The following is a 20,468-nucleotide window of genomic DNA, read 5'->3' as shown; positions in this document are numbered from 1 at the left end:
AGCGTACATTTTGCGTCGTGTTGGTCATGTTGTAACAAAAAATACAATTACAAGAAATGTTGTTACATCAATCAATCAATCAATCAATGTTTATTTATATAGCCCAATATCACAACTGTTACATTTGTCTCAGTGGACTTTACAGTTTGTACAGAATATCAGTATGACAATACGACACCCTCTGTCCTTAGACCCTCACATCGTACAAGGAAAAACTTCCGAAGAAAACCCATGTGACAAATTGAATGGTTCAACAGTAATAGCTGCATTATGGCTATAGAGAATAGTGCTGTAATGGTGTAATATCATCATATATTGACAGAAAACACATGCCACTAAACATCTTGTGAAACAATCAACTCATTGTAGACCATGTCACTGTCACAAGCTCCATGTGCCACTTTGTCAGGAAAATTGGATATGGTATCGGCAACAAAAAAAGCTGGGAAAAAAATGGTCATTAATTCCTTCATGATAGGATAAATCCCACGGGCTTGAACATGATGAACAAGAAATAAGCCCCTGGAAAGCCAAAAGAATCCACAACACAGACAAGGAGCAGGAACACTTCAGAGAAAATGGGAGAAAAAAGTGTTGAGTAAAAATTGCCTTGGGGCCTGTGGTGTGACTCTCTCACAGGGACAAGATATAAGCATCACACCCTGGTACAGTGATCCATGTCTTCACATACAGAACAGTGTGTCCATGCAGAAAATAGTTGTGCATATGGACCCAAACATATCAAGGGAGAGCAGGAATTAAAGCATTATATAAAGCTTTAACAGCTTCATCATAGAGTATATGTCCCCCTCTTCTCCATTTCTTCTCCCCCCCTCACTCTTTATCACAGTGCTTTTGATCAAAGTGCTTGTGAAACATTTGGAGTGTGGGCTGAGCGGAAAGGAAACGGGAAATTGTCAGACTCGAGAAAACAAAAAGGGGAATTTTTTGAAAGGGGAAGGGCCCAAGTTTACATCACACCGTGACGGAGGAGTGCGGACACTACACTCTAGTCTGGCTTTTGTTTTGGAAGTCATGAGCAACTATAATAGTAGAATGGTGGCTTCTGTACTATTGATTATTGTACAATAAAAGCAGGAAGCACCCATACTGACTACAATGGCTTGCATACTAATTCTCTGAACGACTTTATTACAGAAAGGATATCAGGAAGTAGTCTTAACGTAAAACCATCGCGTTTGTAGTTCAAGAAATCGGTATTTTGGATTATCCATTTCTAAACATCAAGGTGTTTATGTGAAGAAACTCAATGAACTGCTGAATATAAATAATGTAAATACCCAGAATATAACCAGTTTACAATCATTTAAAAACTTCAGTTGCTTACCAACAAGAGTGACTAACCAGTAGTCCAGCTCACTGACTCATTTCCTATTGAAATAGTGAATACCAAGCTAATTGGCTGACAAAATGAAGCCGGAAACAGCATGATTGTCTGGCTGATTTATAATCTCACTGCCCTACTATAGTGGCTCTTCTGCTCCAACAACTAAACTGTGGACATTGTGAGAGGGCAGAGGCTCGATGGGGCTCTTACAGGATATGCTATCAACTGGCCGACCGCAGAGCAGGCAATGACTCAATACTTCATCTGATGTGTTCAAGTGTTCTGTAAAAGATGACATTACAGGTCATCCTGTTCTGGTTAACATTGGCCCAACACCTCCTCCTCCTCCTCCTCCTCCTCATCATCATCATCAGTGGTGACTAAGTGAAAATACAATAAGACGTGACGGACCAACACACCAACTACTAAGAGTGACAAGATCAATATAAATGTTAAATAACAATAAGACTGAAACACAATTTTCTTATGCTTATTTATTATTTTTTAACAACTAAATTCCAGTTTGGTGTAACCCTAACCCAAACACTGAAGGAGGTGGAAATGCTAATGATAATTAGATACGAGCTGCTTGTTGGGAACACAGTTTTTAGATTTGGGTTAAAAATATAATGGTAAAGTTCATTTATCTGTAGTTATGTGGTGCAGCAATTAAAGGTGGGGTAAGTTTGAGAAACCGGCTCGAGATACACTTTTTGTTATATTCCATGGAATGCTCTTACGGCCCCTACACACGACGGCGTGCGTTGAAGCTTGCCGACGGGCATGTCTGACGCTCGACCAACAACCAATCACATGAATCTCCCGCCCCGGACACACAAGCAGCGGTTTGATTGGCTAGAGCTTGTACTGGCATATGATTCGATTGGCTGACGCTTCCGTTGAAGCTTCAAAAGTAGAACATTGCTCTACTTTTGAAGTGAGCAACGCTTTGCTCCCACAATGCAGTTTGGCGAAGCGTGACGTCACCCCATTCAAAGTGAATGGGCAGAAGCGTTGAAGCTTCAACGCATGCCGCCGTGTGTAGGGGCCGTTAACATCCCGATAGCAATGAATATCTGAAGTGCTTTGACAAAAAATCCATACAAAAATATCATCTGTGGAAGACTAGTACTGTACAAAGCACGACCAATCATTTTAGCCGGCCCGGCTAAAACAACTGGATGGCCTACCTGCCTGTCAGCCTTCCATCTGTGCACAAACTTATCTCGTGCCCTCATTGGTCATGTGCGCGTTCGTGTGTGTTGGAGGAGGGGCTCTGTGAGGAAGTGGCAGATTTCTTCCAGTTGTGTATTTTCTAATTCTAGCGCACTCGAGCTGATTTCTCCAAAATTACCTACCCCACCTTTAACTGTCATTTATGACTTCATTTAAAAAAGGTGAATTTAATATCAACCATTTCGAAAAAAAAAAAAAATGTTAAGCAATCTTTCAAGCAAAGAAGTCATTTCCTAGTTTCAGCACCTAAATTGAGGCACCTTTGCTTTTTCTTTTTAAACAGAATATATTAGGGAAAATCAAAACAAAACGCCTTGGGATTTGGTACTTTCTTTACTGCAACCTGCAATTTTGTAGATACAACAACTACTGTATATCGACAAGATTACCGCCAGGATAATAAATAATAAAGTTATCGATAGTTGGAGCCCTGAAATAATGAAATGTCATCAAATAAAGGAAATGTCCTTCACAAGTTAGCAGAGTCCAAGGTGAAATCTTACCATTGTTTGTCTAAAACCCAAAAGATACTCAGGTTAATATCACAGCAGATTAAGAAAGTAAGTACGTTTTGTGTATTTTGCAATTAAATACTTATAGATATACCACCATAACTCTAATCAATGAATTTGGTAAATGTCTCCGCACTACAGCATTGAGACATAGCGTACTTTGAAAATTGTAAATATGTAAAAATACTACCGTGTTCACCGAGTGATTTGGTGACTCAGTGAATCGCCTGTTATGTGGGTCAGGGCCACGCTGGCTGGCCAAGGGATAAATGCTGCTGTCCTTCAACACTTTGCTGCCACTTTGTGAGGATTGAATCCCTGCTCATTAATTTTTTAACAGAGCAGAGTGAGCTGTCTTTACACTAAGCAATACCCACCACCATCATCATCATCATCATCATCTCAGCAGCATCTTGCAGCCCTATGGCCTTGTACAGACAATCATCCCAACCTAATTCACTTAGAGGCAGACACAAATGGTCCAATAGTCCACACACACACACCCACACACAATTATAAAGTGACATCATGGCGTGTGGGGCACAGACCAGCCATCAAACACAACGTGTACAGCAGGCAACGCCCTCGTCTTCTTGCAGTGGCTTAGTGGAAGTGTTTAAGGGTGTGTGTGTGTGTGTGTGTGTGTGTGTGTGTGTGTGTGTGTGTGTGTGTGTGTGTGTGTGTGTGTGTGTGTGTGTGAGAAAGATGGTACGATATGGAGGAGGAGGAGCAGACAGGCTGTTCAGTAAAGCCCTGCCTAGCTCCAGTTATACTGCAGTCATTCCTGCTGACCTGTCATACTCCAGTGTGTCAGCAGCTCAGGCAGAGAGAGAGAGAGAGAGAGAGAGAGAGAGAGAGAGAGAGAGAGAGAGAGAGAGAGAGAGAGAGAGAGAGAGAGAGAGAGAGAGAGAGAGAGAGAGAGAGACCGTTTCTCAATGTCGAGGAGGCTTGCTTGGTAGCACATGTATGCTGGGCATTTAAACAGTGATTCGGGGCCACTCGATGACGTAGTATGCTTGAACTAGTGGCTCTGGAGCAGCTTTACTCGACATTGAGAAACGACCAGAGAGAGAGAACACTTGATGGTTGCTAGAAGTGCTACACTTTCATGATGCTAGTGTGTAAGCTACTGTCAGGCAAAACCACATCCAGTTTGCAAAAAAAGATTAAGAGCATAGAGGAATTGCATACCACCCACAGAAGGAAACACACACACACTTGACTGTGCTGCTTTGGAAACAGCTTACTAGACAGTGGAAAGCTAAGGGATAACACTGTTCTTCTGTATTTGTGTTATTGTCACTAAATCCCAGAAAATCAACAAACTCCCGTTTAAAGCCCTGATCGCACAAGAAAAACACAACATACATGAGGCTTGGTAATAGAGTGACTGCAGAGGTATATGTGGTGAACTAATGAATCTGGTGAGCTAATGACTAACATGCTAACCTGTAGGGAACATGCATACTTCAGTCAGGATTAGCTCCTCTGTATTTTACCTCTACGGCGGATGATAAATCACTTCTGCCTTTTTGTTCTCAGGTGCGAACATTACATTCAGTAAAGAGTTATTGCAGACAGGACCATCTCTTTTTCTCTTTATTGTCTTCTGAACATGTGAGCTCAGTCGCTGTCAGGACAATAAGTTCACACAACTGATTTCAAAGATGTATTTGTTCCGTCAGCTCCTCTCTCATAACAGTCTGTAAACCATGTCGGTGTGGCTGAACAGCTAATACTCCGTCTCTGACAGAGAAGGTTCAAAGAAGCTGAATGCCGACAGGCAGCTTACTGTATAAACTAAGTATAAGTCAGTCCTGTCAAACAGCTGCATTGGAATTCAATGATTTTACTGTTTGGAATTTCTGGTGTCACTTATAGACTGTATATATTAAACACTTTGACTTACCTACACTTTGTGTGTACATTATAAGACTATAATGGATGACAAACATTTAAAAATCACCAAGGCATAGTCAACAGTTTATGCCTAAAGGAAGATGTATTTTGCCAAAGTTACTCAAACAAATTTAAATAGAGCATTTATAAGGAACTATATTCTGCTGCAAATTATTACACACATAGAAAAATGTTTACTTTGTAGATAAGTAAGTTATTGGTATTTCCATTGTATCTGTTAATAAAATATAGAAACTCACCAGACTGACCAGTTAACAGTATTGCCATCAGGCACACTAACTCTGATGAGTGTGAGTGTGAGTGTGAGTGTGAGTGTGAGTGTTGGTTCTAGTGGAGCATCCATTTTCCATCAGGATGATATATGATCCCTCTGATGGGAGTGGAGTCGTCCTATCCCATAATGCACCAGGAGAGGATTGTAAGACCACTAAGGTTGTCTCACACATTCATCATCTATATCCTAACGCAGAGCCTGTTCACATGATTACCCTGTGTGTGTGTGTGTGTGTGTGTGTGTGTGTGTGTGTGTGTGTGTGTGTGTGTGTGTGTGTGTGTGTGTGTGTGTGTGTGTGTGTGTGTGGTTGGAGACACTTATTGGCACATGCTTGGCAGTCATGTGAGGACTCTTAGCACTCATTTGCTTAATTTTTCATAACAAGCTGTTTGAGTACAAGCAGGGAGGAAAGGAAAAAGGAAAAGGAGACTATGATCACAGCTGACCACGGTTTAAAGATGCTACCTGCTAGCCTAGCATGATAACTACAGGCTAATGGAGAACAGGAGATGACTTCATCATGGCCAGCATAGAGTCACAAAAGGATTGTGTGCCTGTGTTGCTAATGAACATTTTGTATTTTGTGACAGATGGCTGACACCTTCACCATTAAGTTAGTTATCTTAAGTCAGGTTTTGGAAAGTGAAGGACTACCAGCACCCAATAACAAAACTGTGCTGGTGCTCTAGAAAGGCCATACCTGGGACACTGAGCTGCTGAAGTATAAGCTAAACCAGTTGGCTCAGCAAAACAGTCCTAGGGCTAAAAAGCTTCAAGCAAACACAGCTTTGACTAAACTTCAGAGACTCCCACTGGGGCTAAAGCTGAAGGGTTGGCAGTCCAGGAAGCGACACCAAAACATGTCCTGCCTTTACTCTTCTCATTCTCTCCTGCTAACACAACCTGACTCTCGTGAGAGGAAGAGAATAGACCAACGAGCGCGACTCTTTTCAAAGACTAGTGATTTAGGAGACTCGTTTTAACTCCATTAAAATAATCCATTGATAGACTTAAAACAAATGACTTGGGTACAAGTGCCACATATCACAGAAATTGTAACCCTAAAGAAGTGGTTTAATGAGGGAATATATTTCACTGTAGCAATTCATCATTTATCATTTTTACACTTTGATCAAAAGATATACCATGTTAATTAGTTAGCCTCAGAGGTGCTGGTGGGTGGATTTGTTAGGGTCGGACAGAGCTACATATTTCCAGTTTTTCTTTGAAGCAATTGGCTGTAGCTTCATATTTAAGTAGAGACATTGTATCGACCCCCTTATCTTACTCTTAGCAAGAAAGCCTACTTCCCAAGCTTTTCCTTTAGGCGTCTTACCAACTTCTAATCTCCTCTATTCTATTACAAGATGTTTAAATGAGCCGAAATCTTGTGTAGAGCAGAGACACGGAATGTAGCTTTCCAGCCCACATATGGAAAACATTATAGTCCCACATTGTATTGCATCATCCTGACTGTGTACTCCGGTTGCATATGCCCTGTTCTCTGAAAGCTAGGGAATGTGTGATGGTCACAACAAACTAAAATGTTGCGTGTATGGAAGTGATCAATGTGGCCCTGGGCATAACGTTCACAAAATACCTTGCTTTCTTTCTATGGCAGGTTATTCCTTAAAACCTCTGCGGAAAAATGAAGATTGACACACTGTTGCCTCAGGTAAAAGCTTGACAAGGGAATATCTGCTTCCTTAAATCCAACCAAGGTTTTGTGAAATGCATTGAAAATGATATATAATCCATTAAAAATAGGCAGTGTATTATTTGCAGCTGTATACACTATTAGAGTGATACCTAAACCTGCAATAATCCTACTGTTATCATGGTTATTAGGGGTGTAATGGTATCCGTATTCGTCCCGTACCGTCACGGTTCGGACGTCACGGTTCGGCACACACAATCACACGACGAATACGCATTTTTTTTACGAGTGGGAAAAAAGTCTGTCATTCAGGGCAGTATCCACTACACTATATATAATCCAGGGGGCGGTATTGCGCCTAAAAGCTGTTTGCCAGCCGCCCTTAAACAACAAATGAAGAACAAGAAGAAACACAACAACAAAACCAACAAAATACAAGAAGAAGAAAAGTTAGTATGGCGATTTCAGATAACACACAGGAGCTAGAACCCACCTGCTTCTTTTAAATCAGCTGTGTGGGAACATTTCGGGTTCCCTGTGGACTACAACAACGATGGAGTGTACGAGTGGTGGATCGGACGAGGACGGTGTGTCGGCGTTGTTCTACAGCGGTGCGGTATGCTAATAGTAACACACGCCAAACATGCTAAATCATATCAGAAGGCATCACCCAGATTTGCCAATCACCGGAGCCCGGCAAAAGACAGCAGCAGTTCAGCAGCTGATCCCCGCCTTGAGACCAAAATAAATAACGGAAGCTTTTGGCATATGTTTTTCAACGACTTTGCGCTCTTGAAACACTTTCTTATTATTTATGATGTCATATTTTCAAGACATTCTTTTTAGCTTCACAGCTTAATGAAACCTTTTTGTTTGACATCAGCCATTATAGATAATATGGCCATCTGAGTGTACTGTGTAAGGTTTGTTTTTAACTGTTTAATACAGTTAATTATTCAAAAAAGAGTTCTTTTAAAAAAAAAACTGAAACTTGCACTACTGTTCAAACATAAATAACAACAAACCTGGAATTATGCATTTGGGACTTTTTTTTTGCTTTTTCTTGTTGTACCGAACCGTACCGAACCGAGGTACGAACCGAACCGTGACTTCTGTGAACCGTTACACCCCTAATGGTTATATATAGGTTTATGCTGTAGAGCAGTGGATTCAAATGTAAGGTTTTCTGGAGACTTCAGGTTATAGCCTTATTGAATTATAATGTACTACAATAGGAGGTATTACAAATCATTTGGATCCTCTACATATTACAACCTCCATGATGGTAGGATTAATAGCAGGTTTGTTGCATTACACTGCATTATTTTAAGCTAGGTGTACCTAATAAATGTAGTGTGTACAGTATATGTCTGTAATAATAGGCATACTTCTGACACTGGCCTCTTTGATAATGTGTTAATCCAGTGAAAGACATCAAAGAATAAGACTGTTACAATGTGCAGCCATTACCCACAGCTCTGAAGACTATCAACTTAATGAGAAACTAAACAGCTGTCCTGCAGGCTTTGCGGTCTCGGCTCTTTAACTGTGAGCGGTGGGCTAACAGCGGGAACACTGAGGCCCCCCCAAACCAAAGAGGGCATCAAAGGGAGCAGACAAAGTCGCCCCAGCCAAGGAACAACAAGCCATCAGTCAAATCTATTCAAAGCACAGAAGGAGGATTCCAGCAGAGCTTTGCATGGATGGAAATATGACATTTCCATGATGGACCTGAACTAAACTTGACAGATGACTTAGTGTTAACGGGTTCAAGTATGTATGTGAGAGATTCACTACCGCACACACAGTTCTTGCGAGAAAATATACAGATAAAGCAAGGATGTGGCAACGACAAAAGCCAAGAAGTTTTTCCTCCGCCTCTTTGTTCGCAGCTTCACTGATCTCACCGTTCTTGTGAAAGATCATTCCATTCATATCTTTTTCACAGTTACTCTGTCATTCATGAATACAACAAATCTGTACTTTGGTTCCATTGAAAAAGAAGGTTGACAAGGAAACAGAATGATCCGAGTAAGCAGAGTGATACATTGTTTGTGTGCATGTCTTTACCTTAAACCTCTTGTCTTGCAGGACCTTCTTGATGGCCACCATCTCTCCGGAGTCGCAGAGTTTGGCCTGGTAGACCACGCCGAACGAGCCGTTGCCGATGACCTTCGTGTCCGTGTAGCTCACCTCCTGTGGCCGGTCAGGGCCTTGACCTGGAGTGGCCATGACTGTTGTTACCTTGCTGCCATCTTTATCCCCTAAAGAGACACAGACAGACACAGAACATTTGAAACCTGAGTGATAGTGATACAGAAAATTCAGCACTATACATCAAGGATTAGTGTTTAGGGGTATGGGAGAGCAAACTGAGAGCAAACATGACAGAACAGGTTTCAAGAAGCATCACTAATCAGGGCTCGACAGTAATGGTTGCCAGGTTGCCATTGGCAACCATTCAGAAAAAATGTCAACCACTTCTTGGCCTTTGGTTGCCATCAGTGGCAACCAGTTTTTAACATAAAGAAATAAGGACATTAAAACAGCTAAATGTGCACCCCAAAATAAATAAATGTAAATTATTTGTTGTATTAAGAGTGATATTTAATTATTGTTGTGACCAGTCGGAACCTGATACTTAAGTCGCACTTGCATTGGTGTGATTACGGAGCCAGAAAACGATGCACGTTTACTCGCGTGCGCGGTGTGCCTTCTTATTATACATCCATGGTTGCGCCGTGTGTTTGTTTTACAAAAAATGGCGAAGCAAATTAAGTTGTTTGACTGTGGGTGAAAAGTTCGGTCAACATCTCAAACGAATGTTCAAAGTGATTCAACTGATAAAGCGCAAGATGAGCCCGAACGAAAAGCAAAGAGGAAATGTGTAAAGTCTTGGGAGGCGAAATATGTATGTACATTCTGCTCCGTTGTCCATTCACTTCCGGTAAAAGTTCCTTCAAAATAAGAGTCCCTATCTTATTACTACCAAAATAAAAGTAAAAAACAAAACTTTACCATAGGAAAATATTGGCATAACAATATAATCACTTCTATAAATAGGTAACACATTTTAAACATAGTTAGACATATTAAAGGTAATTTACAGCATTAATAATGAATATCTAATTCTTAACTTTGAATGGTTTTCATTTATTTAACATTAGAAATGTATTAGTCTGGCCAATCCAAGACTTCGATGCTGAAGGGCCAATGCATCTATGGTGGGGGTCAGCACAAAGGTCAAGGAAACCCACAATTGAAAGGAAGACAACGGATGACCAAGAAACTAGATCTGTGAAGAACATGACAACAGCTGCGCTACTGGTATTTAGTATACCAGCAATTGAGGGTGGACAAGTTTACTACCACTTAAGTTTCAAATAAGTGTGTTAATTATTTATTGTAAAGCATTTGAACATTCTTTTGTGTCACATGTTCATTATTAAGTTGATGTATAACTGTATGGTATCTTAGTTATTTAAAATACAAGGTGACTAAAAATGGCAACCGTATTTTCAGTTTTGGCAACCAAAAGCTAATGCCTGGTTGCCACCCTGGCAACCACTTTTAAAAGTCCAAGTCCAAACTCAGTTTTAGTCCAAATAAAAAGGTAACTTCCAAATGTCTTGTTTTGTTAGTCCAAAACGCATCTTTCTCAATTCTCAATTTGAGAAAAGCAGGAAATCTCAATATTTTAGAGGCTGAAAATATTAATTTTCGTATGAAAAGTGACAAACGATTATTAAATTAATTGGTGATTATTTGTTTGACTTATCGTTGCAGCTAGGGCACAAATGACCACTATTAATTAGCCATATTTTGGTAAAATATACAAGTAGCTACTACACTGAACAAAAATATAAATGCAACACTTTTGTTTTTGCTCCCATTTTTCATGAGATGAACTCAAAGATCTAAAACATTTTCTATATACACAAAATAGCCATTTCTCTCAAATATTGTTCACAAATCTGAAAAAAATCTGTGATATTGAGCACTTCTCCTTTGCCCAGATAATCCATCCCACATCACAGGTGTGGCATATCAAGATGCTGATTAGACAGCATGATTATTGCACAGGTGTGCCTTAGGCTGGCCACAATAAAAGGCCACTCTAATGGCGCGTTTCCACTGCAGGCCTCGCTCGGTTTGGTTAGGCCTTATTAGGCCCGGCTCACTTTAATGCTGCGCTTCCATTACAGTTTAGGAACTGGGGTAGTTACTATAGTAACGCAGTATAGGCGGAGCCGTGACATCATCTTCAATGAGCGCCCCAAAAAACAACACAGCCGTTAGCTCTTAGCACTCAGAGCTCACAGCTCTTCATATCTGTTCAGAAACTAGACAAAAGTTAAACAAGTACAAACCACAGACTGCCTGTGTCATGGCGAATACAGTCGCTGGTTTATTTATGTCTGTATAGGCCGTTGTTGTGAGTGTGGACGGTCGGAGCATATATAACGTTAGCTTAGCCAAGCTCCATTTAGAAAGCACTTTTTTTTTTTTTTCCGCCAGGTTTTTCGCCGGCCAGACTTGTCAAAGCATTAATTCATGGTTTTTACTAACCGGTATCAGTATGTTGTTACTTCGACATCATTTTGAAACGTGTATTACAATTAAATCACGGTAAAATATGTTCATCTTGTTGTAGTTGTAGCCCCCTTGCCAGCGATTCTCTCTCTAGTTTAGCATACTCAGCCCGACTCAGCCTGGTTGTTCCTGGCCCTAGAACCACGATTTAGTCGGGCCAGAAAAAAGATGAAAAAGTAGCCCCGGGCCAAAACTAGGCCAAGTGGAAGCGCAACCAAAAACGGGCCCCGCACGGCTCGGCACGCTTAAAGCGAGCTACCCGCTGCAGTGGAAACACGCCATAACAGAAGACCGTTGCTAGAAGCTGCAGCTAGACCGCAGAAGCATTAGTTTTTTGTTTTTGAGGATGGAACAATTTCACACACAGATACTGTATAGGGATGCGAGAGCTATGCAATTGTTTTATTTTGGTTTATAAATTAATGTCAAGACATTTATGTTATTGATTTCTGAAGCACTTTCTAAATAATAAAAAGGGAGCTCATATGTATTTATTGCATGTATTCATTGATGAAAAAGAAGCAATAATATAAGAAATATTAATAGTAATATAGAAAATTAAGGATGCAACGCATTGGTATGAATCGTGATGCATCGGGATATCGAATCGAAGACAGGATAATCGTAATTGAATCGAATCGTGAGACCAGTGAAGATGCACAGCCCTAACTTGTTATAGAAGCAAATGTGTTATTGCCTGGTTGCAAGTTTGACTCCTGTTGACAATGTTCCTGGCTGAGAGAAACAGAACAACAGAGCCCCCTTCTTTAGCCACACCCAGTTTAACCCCCATGTATTCCTGGAAGAACTGTCTAGTGGTAAACAGCTGAGGATGTACTGGTCAGCTCCGTGCTGACTGACTGAGGGGGATTCATGGCTGAGCTCAAATATTTCGAGGTAAACAATCACACACATTTGAACCCTATCTAACCGGCTACAGACAGAAAAACACTTTTTTGTAATGTCATTATCTTTATATCAGTAATAATGATATTCATTACCCTGCATAGACACACCGAAGGACCAATGCAATTCCCAGGATTATCATCAGTGAAAAGTCATAAGCTAATAACACTATCAGATGCTAATGCACTATAGATCGGAATCTGCTATTAGTTGGCTCTGAACCCCTGAGAAGACGATGGAGGCTTTGTCCCTCTGTCGTCCCTTCTCCCAACGGAAGTGTCAAGGAGCAACATTCATATTAGATGACAGTTTAAGAACAACCAGGCAAGAGTGTCTGTCGCATGCCACAGATGTGTGCCTGCAACTTCTGACAGTCTATTAAATGAACCGCAAAACTTCTGCACAACCAAACGATTAAATCCGACTGCAACACCTGCCCCCCCCCCCCCCCCCCAAATCTACGTATTAGTCTTATTAGCATATTCCCCTTTCAAACAAGCTGCAACAGGAGAAGGCTGTGGATGAGCGAAAACACCCACGCATATAAAATCATTTGTGAAATGTGACTACATTTAGATTCTGGAGTTGCTGAGGCAGTCAAACACATTTGTCAACAGCTCGCAGTGAGTACCAAATCATGTTGACGTGAGGATTAATGCTGCTTAATAACCGTGACTGTTCCAGATCATGGTGTTGGAAATGGAAACTTTGTGCAGCATGCTGTGGTAGCAGACCACCTCCACGTGGAGGACACTGGCAGGCCACAGAGTCCTGTCCATATCAGGAGGAGGTGACCGTCTGATGCTGAGTCTGTGGGTGAGTTTTTAAATGAACAAAGTGATTTGGATAATTAACCCTGAAGTGCTTATTATAACACTCGAAAGTCGACATTTTGACTGAGACAGTAGCACAGGTTTTACTGGCCTTATCCATTTTTTATTGGCTCGCTAGGCTTATTTTCCATCAGGGTTATTGATTTTGACTGCGTAGACACACATCCTCTCACACAAGCAAACAAAAGAAGACTACCACTCCAATGCAGACATAAAATATGTGTGTCCGAGCACAGTTTATTTGTCATCGTTGTGTGACCAGTCAGTGGTCCAATTCCTTAAGATGTGATAATGATCAAAGAATTTGGATAGAGAGAAGGAGGGGAGCCAAGTTGTCTGAGAAACCAACAGGCCTCCACTCTCCAGGACAGAGTCTAGAAAGAAAAACTAAAGACAGATTTTGTAATGAGAGGAATATACTGTCCAAGATAGTGTGTGAGCGTGTGAGAGAGATAGAGAGGGAGTGAAAGAGAGACGAGTATGACTGCCTACATATTCCTTCAGGGCTATTTCTATGACGCCTCTGCACTTCCTCAAACCGTGAGAAATGTCTGTGCACCCCAGCTCACAGTCAGATCTCACACTGGTGCAAAAAAAAGAATGACCGAGCAATTAGTTTGCAGTTCAAGGTTTTGCATTTGAAATGAATAATTGACATTCTTTGTGAAGCAAGACCCTTTACACATTAATATGGCAGAGCTATAACAATCTGTCTTCACACAGATATCCCCCCCATTTTACACACAACCAATGAAGACATGTTTTTATTTGTTTTAAGCTGGGAGCGCCTTTTCATTAACATTCATAATCCCCAATTGAGCTATTTGCTAAATTAAGTGTTATAAATTAAAAGTACAAGTCCCTTGCAACATGTGCTTGCAGCGTTGACTTATTTGCTTTTCAATTAGCTTGCCATGAGAAAATTATCGAATCAAAGCACAGGATTTCACTCACATTATGCTCTACTATTCAGCTACAAAAGTGACAGCTGCTGAAACTTTTAGCCAGGCGTCGATAGTGTATTCAGGTCACAACATGTATACTCAATAGGGCCAGAAAACACTGTTTAGCAGTTGCAGGACACATGCTGGGTTGGTTTGATTTAAAGTTACCAGTTTTGTGACTGAAAAATTAAAAAGGGACATGTTTCTACTAGGGCTGTCAAACGATTACAATTTTTAAATCAGATTAATCACAGCTTAAAAATTAATTAATCATGATTAATCACCATTTGAACTATGTCCAAAATATGCCATTTATTTATGTATATTGTTGTGGGAATGGAACGATAAATGAAAGAAGGCGGATATATCCATTTAACATACAGTATCTATGTTTATTATAACATTTTTCTGCGTGTCAAAATGAAAGACAGCCCACACACCTATCAATCATCAAACCGTGGGGTCTTAATTCATTACGTGTTGATTTCTATCAACGGGGGAGTACTTCAGGAAAGTCGACAGGGGGGGGTGGCTAGTGGAGTACTTTGTGACCACAGAGTGTGAACGTTGTGATCAGCTGTTTTAGCGCAGTTCTCCAGTGAAGGGGGGGGGGGGGGGGGGAGTCTCCCTCCGCAGCCGGTTGGCGTAGTTTCGGCACATTTCCGTTGTACAAACCGACGTTAACAGCAGCCCTGTCTGTGCACACGGAGACCGACTCTGTCGTCCGGTGATCTAACCGCCTTCTGGAAAAGCTTCACAAGTACGTCGGTACGCAAATGCGCTTTGTGACACAAATGGCGTACGCATTTCAGATTACGCACATAACCTGCGTACCAGTTATGTGCACCCCTGTACTACAGCAAAAGTATTCTCCGTCGGGACTTCCTGCAACAACACCACGCCGTTATCTTGATTCTGATTGGCCAGAAGACATTATCAAAGATGCTCTATTGAGAAGACGATCACTACGTGACAAAAGTTTTCAAAACCGTTTTTGGTCTTCGGTATTTCCAGACAAGTGGCTACTGAAATCAATCTTACTAACTGCTGTCTGTGCAATTTACTCCGCGCGAGTTGGCAGACTTTATTTTGCTTACTTTAACATCATTTTTCATGGTGGGGCCAAGCCATTTCTTGGTATGGGTGTAGCCTACCCCAGCCATACCCTGGCGCTGTCACTGGTGGGATGTATGGGGCGGGCCATTCTGCATATGCGTTAAAAGCGTTAAATATTTTAACGCAATTAATTCAAAAAATTAATTACCGCCGTTAACGCGATAATTTTGACAGCATTAGTTTCTACAGAAGCTATCGAAACGCCCCAACTAGCTATATATTATATATATATCAAATGCATCTGTCAAATGAATTCCAAAATGATGCATTCAATCTAAGTAAAGAGGACCAACCATTTATGTTTAACTTATCAACACAATTACTAATTAATAAGCTATAAATTGGTGCATTTTCCTGATAGAACTGATATACTACCCAATGCACATCTTTTTTAGACATGTAAAGATTTTACACTCAGTATTTTTCCCACAAATTCAAAAGTTGAAATTACGCACATCATTTCACAAGCTCAAGGTTTTTTGTAACCCTTATTTGAGCATATAAATATTTTGTGACTAAAAGTAGAGATGTACATGTTGTGCCCATTTTTTCAAGAACTATGCCCAAACAATCCAACATTATTTAATAGACAGTTTTTTTTATACTGAGACAGTTTGCAACAAAATATGTGCCTGCCAAATGAGTCATTTCACTATGGAATTTGTACAACTCGTCCAGTTATATTTAAAGCATGTAGTAACTGTTTGGCTTTTGAGTCATAATATCAAACACACTGTTACTTCACACACTAAAGCCCCGGCCACACGAGGACGATAACGCAAACGGACCGCAATCATTATCAAAAAAGTCTTCCGTCCACACGCAACAGGCACCATAAACGTGTCCGTTCACACGAGACCACTCAAAAGCGCTGGAGACACTGTAGTACATATGTCAGGCCTGTAAGTGGCGCTGTAGTCCTGCCACAAAAGCAGCGAAGAAGACTTCCCGCGCATGGTTGCCCTTCTGTTTATTCTCCGCTGTGGACGCTCTGGCTCTTTTTCTCCCTCCCCGAGGCAAGCGCTGTAAATCTCTCCGGTAGTCCACCAGCAGATGAAAAAACACCCACCTCTCCGCCTCTTCCAAGGGACGAGGGGAGCGTGCAGCAGAGTTTCAGTTAGATTTTTTTCCGCTGGTCAACATGTCCGTTAAAGTTTAAATCTTCCGGACAAAATTAGAAAAGTGCTGGTCAAAGGTCTTCTTTGTTATTTATTGAGCTTTAAAACAAATGAATAACGACTATATAATAATAAAAAACAGAGCCTCTCTTTTCCTCCCCCTCTTCTGAGAGCCCAGCAGCTGATCTCTGAGCAGGAGAGGCGGGGCTATTGCTTCAACGTTATCAGGAAATGATCGTATAAGCGTAAACACGGAGCCGTTTGCCCCCCCAGAGCGTTTAGTTTGCAGATCTATACCCACCTTGGGACACGTTATCGTTATCATTTTCTGCGTTTCCATGTCGGCCTTGTGTGGCCGAACCGTCTATCTGATAGTGAACTGTAGCAGATACTACCGTTATCGTCCTTGTGTGGCCTGGGCTTAAGGCTGATTGCAGCACATACTTACTTGAGTTAAGACTGTGTTAGTATGCTAGTCAGCCTAATAGCTCTTGGATCACAAAATGCGCAGAATGTGACATTTGTGAGGAATGTCTGGGGGAAAAAATGCTAAATTAAAACAAAAAACAAAAAAAGGAGCACATTGTGTTATTCTATGCAGATACCCCTGCAAAGGGTCCCTCCACAATTACCTCATTCACACCAACGCAACTCCGGTTCAAGCTCCGTGCTAGAGCTTTTCAGGTTCAGAACCGGCTCTTTTCACACCGCCCAGAGTCCGACTGGGCGTCATCGTTTGCGTCATGACGTAACTGTTTACGTGCCTGCTTCATAAAGCCAAACCGCGCGGAAACCCCTCACAGCTCACACCGACAACAACAACAATGGCCGATTGTGCTCCAGCTTCCTATGTACCTCTTCAGAAGACCAGATTCCCAGTAGGTAGCTGGTCTCTTCAGTGGACCACTGCTGCTTGTTACGTTTCTCCATCGTTGTGTACAAACTGGATAGAACGCTGGGTTTTTGTTGTTGTTCAGGAGTTGATCCCGCCCCTGCCCCCGCCTCGATGTAAGCGTGACGTATGTGGTGCTTTTGCTCTAGCCGGACAATTGGTGCTTGAAACGAACCGGATTCCGGAGCTAAGAGGCTGCTCCGCTGCGGTGTGAACAGGAACACCCGGTGCTTTTCAAGCTCCAGCTCCGAACCGGCCCTGAAACACCGTTGGTGTGAATTAGGTATTTGACAAGGCTGATGGGATAGTGTCACCACTCACACAGCGACATTTGGCCAAGCAATGTGTGGATTAACACATCATGGATTCAGTGGGATCTGACCAGAAAAGATGGGGCTGCGCATATATTATTGGTGGTATGCAGCCTGCAGTGCCAGTGTAGCAACCGCACTGACAAGAGCGACCGGACTCCGATTCTACTGGTTCTTCTTATCTGCAATTATTTTCTTTACCGTTTGGAATCAAAACGTATAATTAGTTCATTTTGTTCCCATCATCACTTGCAATATGTGCGGGAGGGACAGAGAGGAAAGGGGGGGACAAGAGAGAGAAAGAGAGTGCAGCAGCTTTGAAATGCTAAACAGGCCGCTCATTGTTCTTGGCCAGCTGCCTCACCCCAAAAACAAAACCACTCGTGTGTGTGTCTCTGTGTGTGTGTGTGTGTGTGTGTGTGTGTGTGTGTGTGTGTGTGTGTGTTCTTGTCTGCTTAAGTAGGAGGGGTAAGAGCGTTCTCTCCAGGATTATACACTATGACTACAGCTGCTTTAGATAAGAGGCCGTGTGTGTGTGTGTGTGTGTGTGTGTGTGTGTGTGTGTGTGTGTGTGTGTGTGTGTGTGTGTGTGTGTGTGTGTGTGTGTGTGTGTGTGTCAGGGTAATGGGCAATGAAGACATATTGGAAGAGAGGCAGGGGAAAAAAAAAATAGGTCTAACAAAGTTACCTGATGTTTTATTAATACAGACTAAAATACAATCATGACACAGCAAAATTGCAAATATGTTTCTTTCAATGTCATATCTGATTTTATATTTTTTAAATCACAATCAAACTGCAAATGTCACTAAATGTCTTTAGGAGTATGTGAGAGGCGTTGCTTATATGTTCACTTTCATCTCAGGAAAAGTGTGCCAGTCAGCATATCATCAAGCCAATGCGTGAAACCTTTTTCTCAGCTGGAAACAAGATTGAAGGAGAAGTCTAACTGCTTCAACAAGTTCCTTTAACCAAACTGTTCCCTTGATAACATGTTACCCTTCCACTTCATTTCAAGGATGTGTTAAATCAATTGAATAGTGACTTTCAATCCGATGAAAGTTGCTCACCAATTCGCTGGTATACTTGTTTTAGGTGCCCCCATTTAAAAAGCGTTTTTGGCTCAAGTGGGTAAAGTCTTATATGGCACAAACAAGTTAACCAGAGCATTTCTCCAATTGCTCAAATGTGAAGAGCAAATGAAGACTCATCGAAAAAAAAAAAAAGCAAATTGTAGTCAGTCCCTGGTATTAATGTTTCAATCGCAATCAATCATTGTGATTCCAAAAAATGTAAAAGCCACTGTTGAACGCAACTAAACTTGTCCTTTAAGGTAACCAATTAAAATACTGTTTGAGAACAAACTGCTGCTTTATGTATTTATTGATTATCGCAGGGGCCTTTGCAATCAAACACTTTCCTCTATGGGGCTGAACAACACCAGCTAGTACAAATTAAATTACTTAACACACAATTAATGAGGCCACACCATTAGCCCCTGATGACTGATGATTATGTGTCGACTTGTATCTCTTGGAAAGAAGGGGTTAAGAAAACCACAGCAAAACCCTGGTGTAAAGCTCATGTCATGTTAAGTCCAAAAAGTCAGCCTCGCATTTGGTGCTACTTCAGTGGCTTATGTCTGACCGGCAATTAGGCCAAAGATTCAGAGTTCAGAGAGTACTTGGACTACATTTAGCTGACTTATAGACTAGCACTTCTTAAAACAGCGTTCTCCTTTTCGCATGACCATTACACACTGACAGGAACACACCAATGCTTCATCACACATATCTGGGGCAAGACAAGTATACAGATTTTGGGATGGTTAAGCATCTCCCTGTGTGTGTGTGTGTGTGTGTGTGTGTGTGTGTGTGTGTGTGTGTGTGTGTGTGTGTGTGTGTGTGTGTGTGTGTGTGTGTGTGTGTCCACTGAGTGGTTTCTAGTGCCAATGCCCAGGTGAGAGCCTCAGCATCAAGCCTCGCCCCACTAACACACATCATGGTCACATCATAGCCCTGAAGCACCACCTTCATTCCTCAACTGCCTTGTGTTTTCTCCTCACACACACCCAAATGTGTGCCTGCATGTTAGATAAGAAAGGGCAGGTACAGTAGATGTCTCCAGGCAGGACAGTCATTATTAATTGTCATCTTTAATTGGTTTTAAACTGCCTGAACACTAGATTATACTCATATGGTCGTCACACAAGTTTAACCACCATTTAATTGATATCATTTAAAAAATAATCTCCAATATAATTAGTCTAGATGCGGTCCAGCTTTAATAGGGAGGGACCATTGAATACTCAACTTTTCTGCACTAAGATTTATCTATACATGGAAAAAGAGTCTACCTTGTAAAGAGGAAATAAGACATATAACCTGCAGTGGAAAATAGAGTGAGTTTGACATGTCTTGAAATCGTAGCAGTGATCATATAAAGCAGACATTAAAAAGATATGGACCAACTTCATCTCTAGAGCCAGCCTATAACCAGCCTCCGGCACGGTGCCACTGTGCTCTCATGAACAGGATACTGGATGTCACACTCCCACGAGACGTCGCGAAGTCCAATTTCGACACGGCCCACCGACTATGGGACCAGTGATCTAGCCCTCTCCGTCAGTGTGGGCGCACCTTCCGCTTTGACAGTTGCGTAATAGGCCGGCCCTATCGCTTTAACTCAATTACGCATTCGGTTGGTGCTATGTAGTAATGCCGCTGTGATATCTAATCTCAAACGGACAGTAATCAGATCGGATCTGTGGTACAATGAGGAAAGCTTTGATTTTTGAACTGGGTCGGT

General features: G+C 41.6%; 1 protein-coding gene across 4 annotated transcripts in view; it reads right to left on the bottom strand.

The window, feature by feature from the left end:
• Positions 1-20,468, bottom strand: part of gsk3ba (glycogen synthase kinase 3 beta, genome duplicate a) — a 35,817-nt gene that overhangs the window by 14,172 nt on the left and 1,177 nt on the right. For all 4 annotated transcript variants that reach the window (XM_034200388.1, XM_034200389.1, XM_034200391.1 and 1 more), the window contains exon 2: positions 9,018-9,211. In XM_034200388.1, the coding sequence (XP_034056279.1) occupies positions 9,018-9,211 (194 nt within the window). The remainder of the gene's footprint in view (positions 1-9,017; positions 9,212-20,468) is intronic.

The sequence above is a fragment of the Gymnodraco acuticeps genome, unplaced genomic scaffold (genome assembly GCF_902827175.1).
Source record: "Gymnodraco acuticeps unplaced genomic scaffold, fGymAcu1.1, whole genome shotgun sequence".
Taxonomy (NCBI): Eukaryota; Metazoa; Chordata; class Actinopteri; order Perciformes; family Bathydraconidae; genus Gymnodraco; species Gymnodraco acuticeps.
This window is presented reverse-complemented; position numbering and strand designations above follow the sequence as displayed.